Raw genomic sequence first — 19,141 nt, forward strand, 5'->3', positions numbered from 1 at the left:
TTAGCTTCTGGTGACTGAAAAGAGAAATAAATTTGTCGGGAGTTGAAGCGAATGTTTTCACGACAATCGCAAATGCGCATTACCCCATTTTCCGTACATTTGTCCGTAAAAATTAATAATTACCTACCGACTGCTCGTTTTTAAGGAGCATTTGGTAATAATATCGAGAGTAAAGTAGATATAATTGCCATTTAGGTATTTAAAATGTTGCTTCACGCAGGTTATACCGGAATTAAAAAAAAAGACAATAAATAAAAAAAAAAACACTTACCGATTCAATTGAATCGAGTGTTTTATTATAAAGCACGTACGGGAAAACTTTTTGTTTAAAAGGTGAAAACTATTATTACGCGTCTTCCTAATATCATTCTTTTGAGTGTCCCTCGCTCTGTGAAAAGCATTTCATTGTTAAAAATAGCGCTCGTGTAAGCCTAATTAATGAAAAATTGTCTTTCACTATAGGTAAATATTTTATTGATTGGAAAGTATAGTTTACAAGCGAAATCGGGAGTGAAAAAGAGCAACGACGGAACACGTCACTCCGTATTATTCTTCTTATAAGGTCAGTTTTCTGTTTTCGCGGAAAAATTCTCCACGGTGACGCTTACCTCCGAGCGCACGTGTGTCGTCAATCAGCGCGGACGCGGTTACGCATTATTTCTCCTCTCTTAATTTCTCGCCTTTTCCGGTGTAGGCCACTTCCGATGTTTCGATACGGCCCCAACGCCAACGCGCATTTCGAAATTTTCTCTTTCGTACCGATGACTCTGTGCATTAATACATGCGCGGACGTCGCTCGTTGCATTCGATCACGGCCGAAAGCCACTCATCGGGGATTCGAACACCGTTAATCTCGCTTTGTTGGAGGTTTCGTGCGCGACGCGGTCGCAGCAGCGCGTACGTTTACCAAGTTACCAAGCGTGTGCAGCTGAATTATTCTCGGGTACGTAGTCAGAGCTAGCGGGATTAAGTACGGAATTGTAGCAAACCGAAAAAATAGCTACGTTTCGTTATGCGCCAGTCGTCCATTTTCCTATTCTAAGTATCCCCCTGTAATAAATCAGTGACCATTCATTCGGGCACTACAGTCACACAGATATGTTTACTTTTAAACTAAACGGTATTCAGTTTGATACAACTATTTTCTACTTGATATCGACTTTTATATTTTAATGTCAAATCGAGGGTAACTAATTTTTTTGGGTCCAATTAATCTATATCAATTTATATCGATGACTTATATTTATTTATATATATATATATATATATATATATATATATATATATATGTATATATTTTTTTTTCTTTTTAGAATACCGCGCTATGCGCAGCAATGTTTTAAAACGTGTGTGTGTGTATCATCGAAATGTACACTAATAATATTTATTATTTCGGTTACGTCGATCGAGCCAATTAACGGCTTACGGATGGTGTTGATTTTACAATATTACAATCAAGGTGTTACGTTAGGTGGAAATATTCTCGTTTAAACTGCTAACGAAATTCAGACATTTTTTTTCAAGTCTTTGTTCGGAAGTTAGTTAATGCGTATAATGCATCAGAAACTGATTTACGGCTTACTTTCACCGCGAGCGTTATACAATGTACTCCAAGCACATTGATATTAATGTTGCACGCATTTGCGTTATGCAAACAATTCAATTAAACTTACTAATTTTACTAATTTTGTTTGTTTCGCGCGCTACTGTCCTTAAATCTATCTCCAAAGGATTAACAATTGGTAGCTGAGTAGCTGAAAAGTTCTCTTTATAACGAGTGTGGCCTTGCTCTATAAACGGCCACGCACCATTACGATTAGTGAAACTGAAATCGACGATTAATGCCGGTAAGGCTTCCTCTCTAGATAACGAAACTCCGTTGTCATTAGCGATACAAAGTATTATTGATTTTTAGGTTACTGTATGATACGATTATCAATAAATAAATCGATAATTGACATTCGGACGCCCAGTTTTTAAGTAGGCTTACGATTAAAAGTGATAAATAAATGTTTAATTAAAGGCAAACGTTGGTATTGTTTGCCGAACGTTGGTTGAAAAACATTTCGATACAAATCTTCGTGTTCGAATTTTTCCTATTAACAAATAATCCAAAATCTTGGCTTTTTATGTAATTGTAATTGGACACGACGTTATCTGAAAAAGTAATGTGTCATTAAATAAATCAATGGCATTGAGTTGAACTACGAATTTTATCATTTTATTGCAATCTGTCTTTTGGCTGAATAAAGTATCAGGCACGAAAATCCTTCTTATTCGGGATTTAATAGATTAAAGAAGTGAAAATTACCTTACGTTACGGCGAGGAAACACAATGGTCGCGTTGCAACGAGATGAAATCGTGTTCATCTAGACGGCAATTTATTTTAAAACAAGAGGCAACAAAAAGCCAGCCCCTCCTCAGCTTTTGATAATAGCAAAAAGTTTCCGAATAACATGAAAATTACAATCTGACCTATTGTGTAATTTAGCCGTCAGATGCTCGCGTCTAAAACCAGTAAATAAACATCCGTCAGCTGCACACTGTTACTCTGTTCTCCTCTAAACACGTGTACGGTAAACAAGTTCTCATTTAAGATTACAACTTATATGATGTTGTAAACAAGGGCGCGACAAAGAAAACGAAGAAAAAGATCCTCGGCTACGAAAAAGTCAAAACAAGGGGAACGAGGTGGGGGGGGGGCGGATAAGCGGGGAACGGGAAAATCGGGTTTTACCGCGCAAAATGGCTCTCGCGTAGAACGTTCGTAAGTAGTTTAGATCGACTGTATAATACTAAGAGCAGGACACGACGCCCACGTGTCGCGCACGCACGCACATTTGTCGTCCACGAGGTAACGAACGTCGCATTTTCGCGACGCACTTTCCATCGGGAGCGCGGACAAAAGCCTCCCCGTATCAGCGGAAGAAGGCGCGGCTCCCTAATAATTAGCGAATGGCGATTTCGGGCGGCGCTCGACCAGGATTCCTCGAAGGCATTGGTGCGCACGCGAGAAATCCCCGATGCTCGAGTCACCCGGGCAGCGCCGAGCTGATCCAAGCAAAAGTTCTAGGTCACTTCGCGCCAGCGTTTTCTCGTAGGCGGCCGCCGCCTTATTTTCGGACATCACCACCGCCTCGAGTTTTCTTAAAAACTTGTACACGCGTGCTGCTCTCCTTCTCCACCATCTCCTCCTCCTCCTCCTGCTCCGCCATATCCACCCACCCACTCCCCACTCATCACCGGGCCACAACTCTTCCATCGTCTGCCTGTGTAAATAGAGCGTTTTGTACGGGCTTTGTAGCGGGCATTTGTTTGCCGTAATAGAGATGTGCGGCGGGAGAGGGGATGGGGAATTGGGGGCGGACGCGGGGCGGCGAAGAGACAATCTATTTTATACAGTGTGCTTTAATTCTCGTCATTCGTTATTCCATATTATAGTCATATTATAGTCATTCCTTTAAATTATTTCTCGTTTTTCCGGCTTTTCCGACATACTCGTTGACCGTGCTTTTTTTTTCTTCTTTTTTTTTTTTATTCTTAAACTAGTTCTGCGTGCACAATTACATCATTCAGTTTCGAAATTAAATACCGTTTTAGAACTCCATTTCTTTACTCATACTCCATTACCGTCTTATTCCTTCTCCTCCTTTTGGCATGTCTTCTTCCTGTCCTACTCGATGTTTTTCTCACTATTTTTTTCCGTCGACATTAACACTCAGTTTTAATCGGCTCGCGCCAGTCCATACATCACTTTCCTTAAACTCTTACAAACAATAACGCCAAGTTCATTCCCTCGATGTATCGGACCTTGCGCAGCGTAAGTAAAGCTTGACCTACGAGTGCAGTGCATTTAGTAATAAAAATGGTAACGTCATACATCCAGAAGTGGTAAAAGTAAAGTCCATATCTCGTTGTAAAAAGCTCGTTAAGCGCTTCACGGTAATTGCCGCTGCCCCGCTGCCTTTTGTCATTTCTGACCATGACACAGCGTCTCGTCGATAATGGTATAAGTGACTTATTCATACCGATCCCCTCCCGAGTTTACCATGATTTATGAATGTTGCTAATCGTTTGTTTTTGGTATTTTACAGTAATTCGTCGACCATTAGGTGATTATAGATTAATTTGCGATTGCTGAACACAGATTGCTAGAACCTTGCTAGAACCTTGCTAGAATTGCTAGAACAGTGCTAGACTCGTTGTGCGAAACAAATTAACTGCACATTATGCACGATTGCATTATATTCCGTTTGTAACAATACTTAAAACAATAATTAAATTGGTATACTCATAATTTTTTCAATTATGATAGTTTTAATATTAATATTGTATCGTCGAGATTGCCGAGATTGATCGTTGTTAAAATTATTTTACCTCTGGTCATCTTGATTACAAATCCAAATATGCAATATTTGCATTTATTGAGCGTTCCTTAAAAATAATAATAAATGGGCATTTCAATTATAATCCGCACTTGTCGAATCTGTTTTTCTCAAATTAAATTATTACACATCTATACCTGGTTCTACAAAAATTTGAACGAGGAAAATACACAAATTAGGCAAACAAATTTTAACACTCTTAAACGTCTCTGATTCATCTGTTTTATTCTGCCATGTCTTCGTACTTACAACTATTCAATATTTTAAAAAAATATAATTGCAGTTACAACCGAATTAAATATTATAACGCTTAAAAGAATTATCTGCAGGAGAAATTGATTTAAAGTGATATTAACAATTATGTTGCTATTACACAATTAGTAATAATGTATCTTATGAGATGCAATCGATACAACAACAACAACAACAAAAAAAACAAATGTCCCGGTAAAGGGTGAATATCTGAAATAAAATTACAATAGAATAAAATCTAATTAATGTGAAAATGAATAAAAATTTATAAATTCTAGCAAGTATACGATAGTGATATCGTATAATCGAACGTATGTTACATAAACGGTTACATAAACTGCATAAATATTAGAATTAAATTAGTTAAATTTCAAATTTTAAATAAAGAATTCTCTCTTGTTTAATCTTTTTAATTTCATTAATGCTACAGTCTGTCGGACAACACCAATCACGATCTCTACATAAATTAGTAACAAATTTCTGATATGTTAAAGATGACTACAAGTTTATTTTTAGTCATAATGCTGTAAAATCATTAAAACGGAAGCTTGTTTATAGAAAGCAAAAGAAGATCAGCGTCATTGGCGTTTCTTTAGTTTTTTTTTAGTTTTTTTTTTTTTTTTTTTTTTTTTTTTTTTTTTTTTTTTTTTTTTTTTTGTTTTTTAACGAGCCGCTTGACATCTTGTAAACCTATTAATTCCATAAATAAAAAAGTTGAAGCTATAAAAAACGGTAGACCAACAGCTACCATTGTACTTTGTACAAGTGTATGAGTGTATGAGATATCAGAAAATATAGTATCATTATGAACGATATCATCGAGCACGATAAGCCAGCGCACGTATGCGCAAGATCATCCATATAAAAAAAAGTAAAGTCGATAAAAGTGGCGGTGCACTTGCACTTGCACTCCCCCCTCCTCCTCCTCCTCCTCCTCCTCCTCCTCCACCCACCCATACGTGACAGGCCATCGTTCTCTCTCACTCTTCCGTTAACTGTCTCGCTTCTCAGTGGCTAATCGGATGCTTATAGCATCGTATGTACTAGAAATCAGAAACCGCGCATTTGCCAGAGTCGTAGGAGCATTTCTTCCTATTTTTCCCTTTGTGTCTCGTTTCTTACCATCACTGTCTCGCACGCGCTCTTACATAGATAAAGAAGGGCGAGACGGGACAAGCCAGGATGAGCTTCGCCGACTCCCATGTTCGGGGCTCTCTTCTTCGTCCCTGTGTGGTGGCCACTTGCATTGGGAAGAGATCGACGAAATCGGGCATGATTTGTGGCGAAGGGGTGAGGATGGCAGCGCCATTCATACAAAAAGAAAATTGTTCCGATTAACGCGGGGAAGTTCTTTCGCATTCCACTTGATGCGACGTTGTATGTACGAATAAAGTTCTCGAAGCCCGCGAGAGCACTGGAGCTCGTGACCGGGGCGTGGCCTCAGCTCGGATTGCCGTACAGTCCGAGACGCGCGAGAGGATCCAGCCGTGGGCATCCTCCTTGTCGCGGGCGGCCCACGAGGAGAACTCGTCCGCGCGATTATCGTTGCGGCGCTTTCCTCGCCGCGTCTTCGGCTATTTACGAGTTGTCCGGCGCCGCGATGTCCAATGTAAAAATACATCACGCGAACCGTGGACGCCTGTGCGAACTCAAGCGTCGAGAGTGGCAGAGCGGTTTGGGGGTTGGGGGGTGGGAGGGGGTGGGAGGTAGAAAGGCGCGGAGAGCAAGGCGCCCTCCTCTCTTACGAACGTTGTCGTCGGACGCGACTGGCCAACAGCCAGCGGGGGAATCCCCCTCTCAAAACATCGCCTCGAGCGCGCTTTTCTTTCACGGAGACTCGGAGTAAGCGACGACGTAAACAATTTCGACGACTTCGCGAGCGGACCGATTACCTTGCCTGCGTTTTTTACTCGCGCGACTAAACACCTGCTGGGCTTGTTTATATTACGCCGATCTCATATGATCCTCGATATCGAGCTTTGTGGCTGCTTTGATTTTTTTGTTGTAATTACTATTGGGGAAGGTAAGCTGAACAGTTACGTTGTAAAGACGCAAGTACGAGTAATTCCGGGTGGGAATAATTTTAAGGCATTGATTGGACATATCGATCATCTAGTGAGAGATTTCATTTCACCTAACAAGATATTGTTTAAAATGTATGCAAGGCTTGTATGAAATGTTATATTATATAATATGAGGCCAACGAGAGATATTTTTCTTTGTTGAAAATGCCCAAATTTAAAGTGAACACGATACAACTTCGGCATCATATACTTGACCGGTTAACACGAATCAGCTCCTTGGAACGATGCTTATTGTTTAATCCAGCCCGCTTTTTAAATAATAAATTACTTGAATAGTAAATTATAGCAAGAATTAACAATACAGTGAAAATTGTATAACGCTGGAATATTTTTTATATTTCCTTTTAATAACTTAGATAAGGAAATTGGAAATTGAAGGGAAAAAAAAATTGCCGATGCTAATATAAGATTAGGGAGGATTTAGTATTATTAGACGAAAAGGAAGACGCCAGTGAATGTGGCCCTTTGCCAATTATATTTTACATTATGCAGAACTTCCCGTTGTTAAACACGAAATTCGACAATGTCAGAATAAGTCGTTTTACCTCGGTCGGTGAAATCACAACTCACATGGTATATAAATGAGTCAGAAACCGTCAGCACTAAAAGCGGTATTTACTAGATTTAGTTACAAATGTAACGGTAAAACAAGTATTGCGCTAAACTAATCTATTCCAACATTTCTAATTCCATTTCTTTTAATTTTTTGTTTTTTTTTTAACTCACACAACAATCATCATACCTTACCATCAACTGATAATAGAAACTAGTTTAATAACATATCTTGAAACCTATCGTGACGTTATGGTAAAATTTCCACTACTATTTATTGTGCAATTTTTTGCGGATGGCAAAATTCTTTTATTGTCAATTGATATTCATAAAATAAGCATATATTGTAAAAAACCAATGCGATTGTTTAATTTAAAATCTCTATGTAATAATTTGAAAATGGCTATCTGTATAATAATTCATTTTCCCAGTGTAAGCAGTGTAAACATCCAAAATGTTTAATTTGATAAATTGGTTGGTTTAGATGTTAATCCGTTAATCTTTGTATAAGCGACGATAAGTAACGTGTGTACATTTTACAAAGTTTTCATTTAAAATTTAAACAAATAGCTATAAAAATAGTATTCTGAATAATTTTCTTTGAACAAGAAATTCAATTAGAATTGAATAATGTTAGCTAACAGAAATAGCAAAGAATAAGATAAACGTAAAATGTAAACTGATTAGATGAGGCTTCCTTGAATTATTTATAACGACTCGTAAATCGACCAACTCACAACCAGTAGATTTTACAATTAATTTTAGATAAAGTAATGATGAATTTATCCATGGAAAATAATTTCAATGATCAGTGGTGTAGAGCTTTTCTTATAAAAATGTCTCGAAGCTTATAATTTTACAAGAGATCCGACACATTTTTAAAATACATATTCATTTCGTTGACAGTTACAACAATCGAAATAGCTACTTTGACTTTAAGAAGAATACTTATACCCAAGCAGCTGCGATAAGTCCAGTGTTCATGCAAAGGGTTTCAATGTAAAGAACAAAGGGAAAATTCATCTTGTCGACAATCGCTCAATTGTTTTAATTCGTCTAAAAAAGCATACGATATAATTAATTGATATAGCAAGTGTCGGAAAGTGAGTCCACGCCACAAAGGATTGAGAAACCTTAAATAAGTCTACGAGAAAACTTTTGCCCCAATAAAAAGAAAGACACGGCCGAAAATAAAGATGCGAGGCGCGGCGGACGTTCACTCGGTCACCAAAGCCGCCGTCCGCTTTTCCTCTAGTGAACCCCATCATTTTTTGTTTCCTTGTGCAAAAATATACTCTCTCTCGTGATTTCGTTCTTTATCCCCTTTCAGAGCCTCATGGCGTCGCGCATGCCCGTATTTTCGGACGGCGCGCCGAGCGCCGCTGACGCCGACGCGATTTGTTCCTTTTTCCCATCGCTTATTCGGCTCGTGCACACACAGCAGCGACCCGTGACTTCGACGACGTCCTCGTGTGCTCGCCTGCAATCTACACACTATTGTTTTGTGTCTCGGTGCACCGGAGACAACGACTACGACGACGGCAACTACTACAAGGCTTGGAGAAGAAAAAAACGTTTGACCGACGGCTGCAGTTGAGGCAGCAGCGACAGCGGCGGCGTGCGTTATGATATTTTTAAGTCAAGAGGATCCTTCGCCTCATAAACAGACAGACCGACAGACACACACACACAGAGAGAGAGAGAGAGAGAGAGAGAGAGAGAGAGAGAGAGAGAGAGCGCGGAAGAACGTGTGGGTACACGTATGAACGACAAAGGCTTCGTCGAGTCGATTTCTACATTCCTCAACAGCGCGCGTGTAAAGCGCGCTCCTTAACTTTCATTCATAATTGTTCATTCACTTTTATGACGCCCTGTACTTAAGGAATTATATTCCTTAATAAGCTTTCTTGCGGCTTATTCAAAAGTCTTTGAATTCAGAGTCACATTTTCTGGGCGATTGGCATTAAAAATTAATATTTCAACTATACTTCTTCTTGTGCTGCGTTTTCTTAATTTTATAAGTATTTTCTTGTTCGGTAAATAAATCGTGCACAATTAGAAATCGCTGCTCATCATAGGCTAAAAGAAAATAGCCGATGATGAGTCGATGAAAGTAATTGTATAATTTTTCATATAAGACTTATATGTTGGTTAATATTATGATTTTAAGCATTAAAATTAAAATAACATCGAAGTAGAAATAGCTCTGTTTTTGTTTTGTTTTGTTTTGTTTTTGTTTTTGTTCTCGTTTTTAATATATTTAAACAAAATTGGAATATTACGATAATTTATATAAAAACCAAGTAATCTTGCTTATTAACGATAAATATGTGTATTTTATATTCTGCTCGATACGATTCTTCTATTGCCGTATTTCAATTACAGAAATATTGAACACAACTATATTTAAGAGTTTATGAATCACGTTGATTGGTATAAGGCTACAAGGCACTAATTAACGAGTTATTCAGTAATATAAATGTTATTCGAATTATACAAGAACAGCTTATTTTGCCTCTACGCGACATAGATAATTTTATAATTAAAATTACCGTGAAAACAATAATAATTCTAGATTACACAGTTGCTTTTAATTACTGCAGTTGTTAATACTGCATTTATAGTATATCACGCTAAATTTTACCATAAAGCATAATAAAATTTATGACTTTATAATCTTGAGTGAAACGTAAATTTTTAGAGTTGTTACAAATATAAGCTTCAAATTAGTTTATATTGGAGTAAAAAAAATTTAGAGATTAGGCTGTAAGAGCTCAATTATGAATTATAAAAAACATTTATTAGAAAGCAAATTCATATTATTTAACAAAAACAACAAACAAATAAACAAACAAACATACAAACAAGCAAACAAACGAATAAAAATGAAGCGAAGGAATATATATTTATATAATAATAATAATAATCATCGATACGTACATTGATCTTAATAAATAAGTTCATGACTTTCTTATAAGAATACAGTTTTTTTTTTTATCAACAAGTAGATAAAAAGATTGATTCGTACGCAGACAGTTTACCTACACAGGTTAAATTATCTAGATAGTAACTATAAATACAAATGAATTAAGTGCTTTATCTTGACAAATCGCTGATTATTGAAATAAAAATATCGCAGGCCATTTATAAAAGCTTCTTTCAAAAGTTACACATTATTTGTAATTTCAATTATAACAAAAAAAAAAAAAAAAAAAAAAAAAAAAAAAAAAAAAAAAAAAAAAAAAAAAATACAGGACATTAGTAATATTAATAAAATTATAATATTTAAATATTAGATAATTCTCAACGTTCTATACAATCTCGACTTATTCATAAAGCCTACAAATTTAGATAGCATATATGAATAAGAACAGTGTGTAATCGCACAAGACTATTTTTAATTAATGTTCAAGTGGTAAAATTTTCATTCATAAAAAATTTCTATTAAATAATGTGTATTATTATTTATTTATATAATCTGTTTCAATCAATGGTGACAAATATAATTCGCTTATTAATATTAATATAATTTCGAGGAGGCGTAATAAATAAAAGTCGCATAAAGTCTTTATAACTGATAATGATAAATAATTATAGGCGACGATGTACGCACATGCATCACGTAATCCATCACGTTGCATGAAAATTTTTCCAGTCAAACAAAAGCACGAAACGTTGTCTGTCTTATAGCGAAAAATGTTTACCGGACGCAGCGTTTAAACTTTAGGCGTCATCATTAATATCTTCCAAATGCATATAATGGTCCACATTTATTATCGATACGGTAATTTTATCGTAACATTCTGTTGGTCTTTTTAAAGAAATCGTATCAGCGCATAGACACATGTGGATATGAAATTCACTACAGGCGCTTTGTGTGCGAATGACGGAATGAGGGAGGAGGAGGGGCCGATTATGCATACATGAATTGCGCGGCGAATAAAAGCGTTGATTTAACACGGAAGGTGGTTGTATTTTCAAACTTTACACGGTCACGAGGTATAGAGCAGATGTGCACGTTTACGCTTTAATGTACACATGTTTGCACCATTACTTTGAATATGATCTTTAGCGTATATTTAATCATTTTCGCGTTTAAAATTGGAAATGCATTTAAAAGAACGATCGCGTACAGTGGATTTACATTAGGAGCAAGTGAAATTGTACGCTGTTGTTAGTTGTTTGTTTGTTTGTTTTTATATATATATATATATATATATGTGTGTGTGTGTGTGTGTGTGTGTGTGTGTGTTTGCGCGCGCTCGTATTTATTTATTGTATACAGCGAGTAATGAATCCGACATTAATGAAAATACAGAATGACAGAAACTTATGGATGCGTAAGAGTGATTATTAAACAAATGACGGTAGTCGTCGGGTGGAAAAAAACCACTTTCCAAGCGCGTTAAATCGTATTCTTAAACTATGGTACTCGCGGATTGTCATCTCCTCGTTTCATCATACACGCCTCGAAGTAAGAATACGAAGAGTCTAGAGTAGCGATTACAATGATAATTCGAAGAGGGAGAAGCTCGAGTGTCGCGCTGGCACTTTTTAATCCCGAGCGAACGGTTCACCTCGCCCGAGTGTCGTTGTTTCAATTCTGAAAACTCAGAGTCGTCGAAGTAAGGGGCTGGCGCTGGCCATTCCCGAGACGAACATACGAGAGCGATCGTCTCCGACGGCACCAAGACACGACGTCTCCGACGGCGCGGACGAGCTCGGGCTTTGTATATATAGCCGCGCCATGTGAACTCTGACGTCAGAGCGGGGCTCTTCTCGGGTGCGCGCGCGCGCCTATTTCCGTCTGCCTACATTCCGGGCATCGAGAGCCTGCCGCAGTCGAGACGACCTTAACTCCGGGCCGTCGTTGTCGTCGCCGCAGTCGCCAGCACTGACACCACCACTAGCGGTAGAAGCAGCAACAGCAACAGCACCATCATCAGCACCATCACCAGCACCATCACCAGCACCAGCACCAGCACCAGCACCAGCACCAGCACCAGCACCAGCACCAGCACCAGCACCAGCACCAGTGGCAGCATTAGCAACAATCCAACTACCACCGCTGCCCCCGCCGTCCCCCAGTCGCGGATGGCGAGGATCGCAGCGGTGGGGCGATCGTCCGTCCAATTCAGTCATCGCGAAAAATGTCTCCGGGCCGCGCGAATGCTCGGGAAATTGCGGCACGTCGAACTTTTGTCGACGACGGCATTGAAATTTCAGCCATCGGCTGAGCGCCTTTTTGTCCGCGGTGTTAGGGGCAGCCGAGGGAGGGAGGGAGAGAGGGAGGAGGGGGGGAGAGGACTTCCACGTAATTATTACCGGAGATTAAGACTGAAACTTACCCCGCTAGCGCGACCGACACGCCAGATTATGGCGTTTATTATTACTGGCGATAAAGATAGATTAACCAAACTGCAGCTCGCGTGAATTCAGCTTTGTCACGGACTCCTGGCCGCGTAATATTTTAACCCAACCGCGATCCCATCGATCCTCCACTCTCCAAGGATTTTTTCAATTGTTGTGTGGATCTCACGAGGCATAAGGCGTCCGCCCAATATCGCCCACCCACTGTCCCACTCTTTGTTTAGAGTTTTGCTTCGCTTATCAGTCGACTATTCATTCTCAATTTGACTTTATGTCCGATTCTGTCTTCAAAAAGTCAAAAAGTCATCTTTCCGTACATAATACTCACTTCGAATTTCAGAGGGACATTTAGAAAGTTTGCAACGGTTTGACAATTTTCTGAAGCTAAAGTTTTTTTAAAAATTTATCGACATCCAAGTAACAATGATCAGCTTTTCTAAATCTTCCTATTTATTTAAACCCCCTCCCCCCTCCCCCCTCACGCCAACTTCCTTCTGTTTATTATTTTTCGCTAAAGTTGCCTATTCATACATAACTATATATAAAAACAAAATAGAAAAATAATTAAATAAATAAATAAATAAACATTAAAATAGGATGAACGAAGATGAGATATTAATTCGAATGGAAACTCAAAAGCCACGAATCCCTAATATTTATTATATTCGTGCGTCGACGACTCCAACGTATGGAACATTTTACTAATGGCAAATTTTTTATTTCCGCGCGCGTTTCCATGTGCGTCGTTGGTGAATGCCTAAGATCCAAATGTCAAATGAGGGAAAATGGTAAAAGTAGGGAGTAAAATAAGATGTATCGTAAAATAGGATATTAGCCGCGGAAGATAAAAAATTTGCAATTAACGCGGCGATGTTGAATTTCGTGCTTAAAGTCGGAACAACGTCGTTGCGCGCCGCAGCTGTAAATTGTCCCAATCCCTCCTTCGACGAACATGACGCCTTACGGATAATCGATTATCGGCCAAATCAAAATGTTTATTATCCAAAAGCCCTTAAATTCCTCCCGTAAGCGACTACTCGAGCCGTTCAGTTCAACGGGGAATCGCTGTTTTATCGACCGAGCACGTCGGGCCCGTCCTTGAGACAGTCGACCGACCGACCGACCGACCGACCGACAGAACGACAGATTCGCTTCAACCGATCCAACCCAACTACCAGTTACACGAATCCTCGTACCCCGTAGTCGGCGATGACGCTAGTTAGCGCATGGCGCACCCGCACCTCGACGCAAACAAACGTAATCTCTTTTAATTGCAGTCACCTGACGAGGACCACGACCTGGGAGGACCCGCGCAAGACGGCCGCGGCGGCGAGCGTCGCTGCGGTCGCCGCTGCTGTGGAGAGCGGCAAGACGAGTACAGCGGCCGCGGGCAGCAACGCCCTGGGCCCCCTACCCGACGGCTGGGAGCAAGCGAGGACGCCCGAGGGCGAGATCTACTTTATCAACCACCAGGCGCGCACCACGTCCTGGTTCGACCCGCGAATCCGTAAGGGATTTTTATCCATCCGCACCTTTCACTCGTCGCGATCCGTGCGCGACGCGACGCCCGCCACTGACCGCCACCTTTAGTCCACGCCACCCGGGAGAGACAGGACTTTATCTCCTGCGTGCGTCGATTCGCGCATTGCCGGCGCGCGCTCGGAATTGCGCTCGGGCGACGATTTTTATTTGTCTCGGTCGGGCTCTCGCATTTTTCCCATCGCGCTTAATCTCCTCGTTCGAAAAATTTTCTCTGGTTACGCGCCGATCCGTTCCTCGTGTACGCTCGTACAATGACAGAGGGCGACGCGGCGTGACCGACCGCGGCAGGAAAGGCAATGCGCTTTCCGAGCCGAACGTCAAGCGACTTTGGATTGTCCATTGTACGCGCGGACACGTGGCTGTAAATCAATTTCTCTTTCCCGGACGCGTACAGAGTCGTATTAATTATGCAGCGGCCAAGCGAGCGCGCAGCGTTTATTAGAAATTAAAATTGCTTGGGAGCGAGCAAAGTCGAGCCGATAAGATAGGGATTAATGTGTCGATAGGCAATTGTGTTTGGAATATGGTATTTGGCTTATCGAGAATAAAATGGCTGGCCGAGAAGTTATTTAAATGAGCCGTGGCAAACGATTCCGTAACGAAGTTTGTCAGATTGATTTGAGACGGAGGCCGAGAGCCGCGCTCCCGTTACCTTTCCCAATAAGCAAATCGCCGGATCGAGAAGAAATCCGGTATGGTGTCCTTAATTGGCATAATGCGCCCTTTATTAATGGCCGACGTATCCGAGCCGAGACGTTGCCGAGTCCCGGACGTATAGTTTCATTTTGGAGGGACAACTGTATCGGCCGGTAATGCAGGCCGTGCTAAGGTTTTAGCTGACGTTGACCTTGCTTTCCTCGAAAGACGAAAGCAATGAGGGAGGCAAAAATTCGAAAACATTACGTTTCTAATCCTTTACTAGTCGAAAGCCCGTAATTTTCAATGTCCATTATCTTTATCTCGCGCGCGCTCTCCATCTCGTCGATATAGCTTTAGAATAAGTTGGCGATGTAGTTGGTCCCGCGCATCCCCACGGTCATTCTAATCGCGATCCTAATACCGAGTCTTCGAAATTTATAGCCACGCATCTTCAGAGAGCCCCAACCTCCGGCGCCATGTTACCGCAAAATTGGCAAATTCAGCAGCAGGCCGGTGGCGGCCTTCAAAGTAGTCAAACGCTCCAGGCCTGTCAACAAAAATTACGCCTTCAATCGCTGCAGATGGAACGCGAGCGCTTGAAGCAGAGGCAGCAAGAGATCATGCGACAGGTCAGTTCGGTAAATATCCCTACGATTCAATTACCTCTACGCGTCCAAAAGGCCCATTACTTGACTTCGTTGGAGATTAACTAAGTCCGAGTGCGCGGCGAGATTCTTTAATGCGATACCTTCTTCGGCCTGGCAGACGTGACTCGCCCGAAACACGCTCCCAGGCAAAGATACGTAAGCCGCACATAATGCCGGCAATGCGACTCGCATCACGGCCCTCAATGCTATTATTACCAATAACGATAACGGTATTCCGAAAAATCTCGAATTCAGATAGTCTCTTGCGTATTGAATGTATGTAAGAGAGCGGGCCTCGTCGGAATCGCGTGCGAGATATCATTGTATCCGGCAACTTTGTTTTCTGCCCTCGCAGCAAGAATTAATGCTCCGACAGAGTACCACAGACGCTGCAATGGATCCATTTTTATCAGGAATCAACGAACAACACGCTAGACAAGAGAGCGCGGACAGCGGCTTGGGCTTGGGCTCCGCTTATTCCCTACCTCACACGCCCGAAGACTTCTTAGCCAACATCGATGATAATATGGACGGCACAAGTGGTCAGTATTTATTCGATTACTAAACGCATACTAGCGGAGAAAGGAAATTTTTGAGCGCGTATTGATTAAAAATTTTGTATAGAAGGTGCTCCAATGGAAACGCCAGATTTATCAACATTAAGCGATAACATCGATTCGACTGATGATCTCGTGCCTTCTTTACAGGTATCCATATCATTTATAACGCCAATTTTTAATTTTCACGTTATCATTTAGAGCTAATGGCTTAGCTGTGCAATTTACGAATACTCGTTACAAAAAATCAAATGCAAAGTCTTTTTTTTGTCCTCGCCTTCTGTTGAATATCATGCTCCATTGAACAGTGTAGTAAAGTCAAAATGATGTAATTGTTACGTTACGTGGAGGTCTCTGGTGTTTAGGCCACTCGTAGCGCTAATATATTAAATAAATCGCTTGCCATTATCCCGTCAAATGCTATCCGATCCTGCTATCTCGTACATTCGCTCGATTACTATTTTATAAATTCATTTTTTCTTCGTTTTTTTTTTTTCGTTTTCTCTCTCTCTCTCTCTCTCTCTCGCTTTTTTTTTTTTTTTTTTTAAAAATATCTCGCTTCGCTTTTTTTTTTCCGTTTTTTAAACATTAGTGTGCGCGCGCGCGCGCGCGTACGAGTGTACGTGTAATTTCCGTAAGCAATAATTCCTATTGTATTCTATGTTTTTATAAATCTATCATTTTCGTCCATTGTTTTTGCATTATCCATACATTAGTAAGCATACATCATAGATCGAAGAGATGAAAGAATTTTCTTATCCAATCGATAAGTGGACTGACTGACTGACCATATTTATCTATTTATATTTTTATCTATTATATATTTAACTATATTATTAGCTATAATTATCGACGTGTCAAGAGTCTTTTTAAGGAATTACCTAAGAATTTCGCGTACTAATCATTCGCCGTAATTTGTAAGTTAAAAATTATTCTAATACTGACCATTGTTCCTTTTAGCTTGGTGAGGATTTCAGCAGCGACATCCTAGAAGATGTCCAGTCATTGATCAATCCTGTTGGTAATACCACAAAGCCAGAAAATATTCTTACATGGTTGTAGTATCCTTAGCAATACCAGATTCGAGAATGTCCGTCATTGATCCGCCGAACGACAGCTCGAAAGATTTATCGAAAGGACTCTACACTCAGTGAGAGACAGTCAATACTCCTTATGGGACATAAGTGCATAAGAACTCATCGAATATTTAGAGCCTACAAAGTCCGTATACACATTTTTAGTTGTTATAGTATACGTGTGCGTATATGAATCAAACTTTGTGTAAATAGCTCCTCCCGTAACGGCCAATGATGTGCAAAATTGAATCGGGAACAAAAATTCTAACTTCAGCAATACAACTACTTTAAGTGCATAAATCATAGGTCTAAAAAAAGAAAGAAAGAAGAAGCAAAAAAGAAAAAAAAAGTGGCCAAAGTAGATACTGGCGAGATTAAATGACGTTCCTGTCCGTGCCTACGAAGCTCATAGATTTCATTTCAATCATCGCATTTGCGTAAGCTCTGGTATCATGACGTATCAGATTCATGGGGATTTTAAGTATTTACAACATTCGACATCATTTTTTTTTTTTTTATTTTTTTTTATTTTTTATTTTTTGTTTAATTTTTAAAGAGACGGCTCAAAATCGAGCTTTCATAAATAATTTTACTTTAATCGAAATCGAAAGTTTATATTTTAATGATTTTACGTTTGACGAAAGGGCAGTAACGTCGAGAAACTAAGCATTTTTTAGCAATACAGGAAGGTTCGATTTAGTGTTTTAAAAGGGGGCGAATTACGTATCAAATCGCGAAACAAGATAAAATAATAACGCCTGTCGTAGCCTTAACATGATATTTGTAAGTTAACCAAGTGCCTTGACCTTGCAATCAATTATACAAAACCCGGCGACAGGGATTTGTCGCATTTTAAGGGTAATAACCGTCCATATAAATTTGTTTATGCGAACAATTAGCAATTGTTGAGAAGCGTATATCATGTTTTTTAGGTAAACTTTTAAATATTTCAAGATTAAGCAAGTGCGAAAGCAAAATGAAAGTATATATATATATTTTTTTTATATATAAAGTCTATACTTGTTACGGATTACCAGTTATTGGAACGCAGATAAAAAAGAAAAAGACGAAAAAGCAACGTGAAAATTTGTTAGATTGTAAAAGTCCCTTATGTCTTATATAATGCAATTAAGCAGCTATACACGCACGAGCGCGCGCGCGCGCTCGTGTGTGTGTGTGTGTGTGTGTGTGTGTCACGAGAGTTATTAAGAAAAAGAAATTATATCATATTTACAGAAGAATATGTCGAAATATTTTTAGCTTTAAGGGCCACCTGAGCCTGTCTCCTATTTTACGAAAATGTGAAAGAGGAAGACAGATCGATTTAATGTACTTCCTTTTCTTTATTTTTGTTGATTAAGAAACACAATGTATTAATTTCATGTATCGACTGCTCGTTTCTCTCACTCTCCCACTCACTTCTTTCTCTCTTTCTCCCTCTCTCTCTCTCTCTCTCTCTCTCTCTCTCTCTCTCTCTCTATCTATCTATCCCACTCTCTCTCTCTCTCTTTCTCTCCCACTCTCTCCCACTCTCTCTCTCTCTCTTTCTCTCCCACTCTCTCCCACTCTCTCCCACTCTCTCCCACTCTCTCTCTCTCTTTCATACATTGAATAATGTCGGTAAATTTGATATTACACCTTTACATGTAATTAAGTTTATGACAGCTTAGCATATATTCGCACGATCTCGAAAGAGAACGACACTAAAGCGTCGATGTTTTCTTTATGAATGAATTTTAGAAAGTGCTCATAGAAGACTGGCATATTTTTTACCGCTTGTGTGAAAACCTCGAACGCCTTTAAAATTTGCACGTGTCATTCTCTCGGATCATTGGAGAATTAATTGAAACTAAACCTTGAAGGTATTGTTGTAACGAAGTATATGCGATGTTCTTGATACTGATAAGGAGATATAGTGTGTTCGAATATCTATATAAATGTTCTTCCGTTCTTGCCCACGTTACGGAAAAGTCGGGGAAACAGTGAAGCGAACGACGAAAGTTAAGCAACATTAACAAGTTTTTATCGATGATTTA

At 39.7% G+C, this 19,141-nt stretch overlaps 1 protein-coding gene across 2 annotated transcripts in view; it reads left to right on the forward strand.

Annotated features, from left to right (window-relative positions):
* Positions 1 to 17,446, forward strand: part of yki (Transcriptional coactivator yki) — a 34,353-nt gene extending 16,907 nt beyond the window's left edge. The window contains exons 2-6 of one of the 2 annotated variants that reach the window (XM_011502840.1): positions 13,922 to 14,151; positions 15,267 to 15,463; positions 15,828 to 16,014; positions 16,097 to 16,179; positions 16,990 to 17,446. In XM_011502840.1, coding sequence (XP_011501142.1) covers positions 13,922 to 14,151; positions 15,267 to 15,463; positions 15,828 to 16,014; positions 16,097 to 16,179; positions 16,990 to 17,091 — 799 coding nt within the window. In that variant the 3' untranslated portion in view covers positions 17,092 to 17,446. The remainder of the gene's footprint in view (positions 1 to 13,921; positions 14,152 to 15,266; positions 15,464 to 15,827; positions 16,015 to 16,096; positions 16,180 to 16,989) is intronic. The other variant, XM_011502841.1, reaches the window with a different exon arrangement.
* The last annotated feature ends 1,695 nt before the right edge of the window (positions 17,447 to 19,141 follow it).

Source organism: Ceratosolen solmsi, unplaced genomic scaffold (assembly GCF_000503995.2).
Source record: "Ceratosolen solmsi marchali unplaced genomic scaffold, CerSol_1.0 scaffold15, whole genome shotgun sequence".
In the NCBI taxonomy this organism is placed as follows: domain Eukaryota; kingdom Metazoa; phylum Arthropoda; class Insecta; order Hymenoptera; family Agaonidae; genus Ceratosolen; species Ceratosolen solmsi.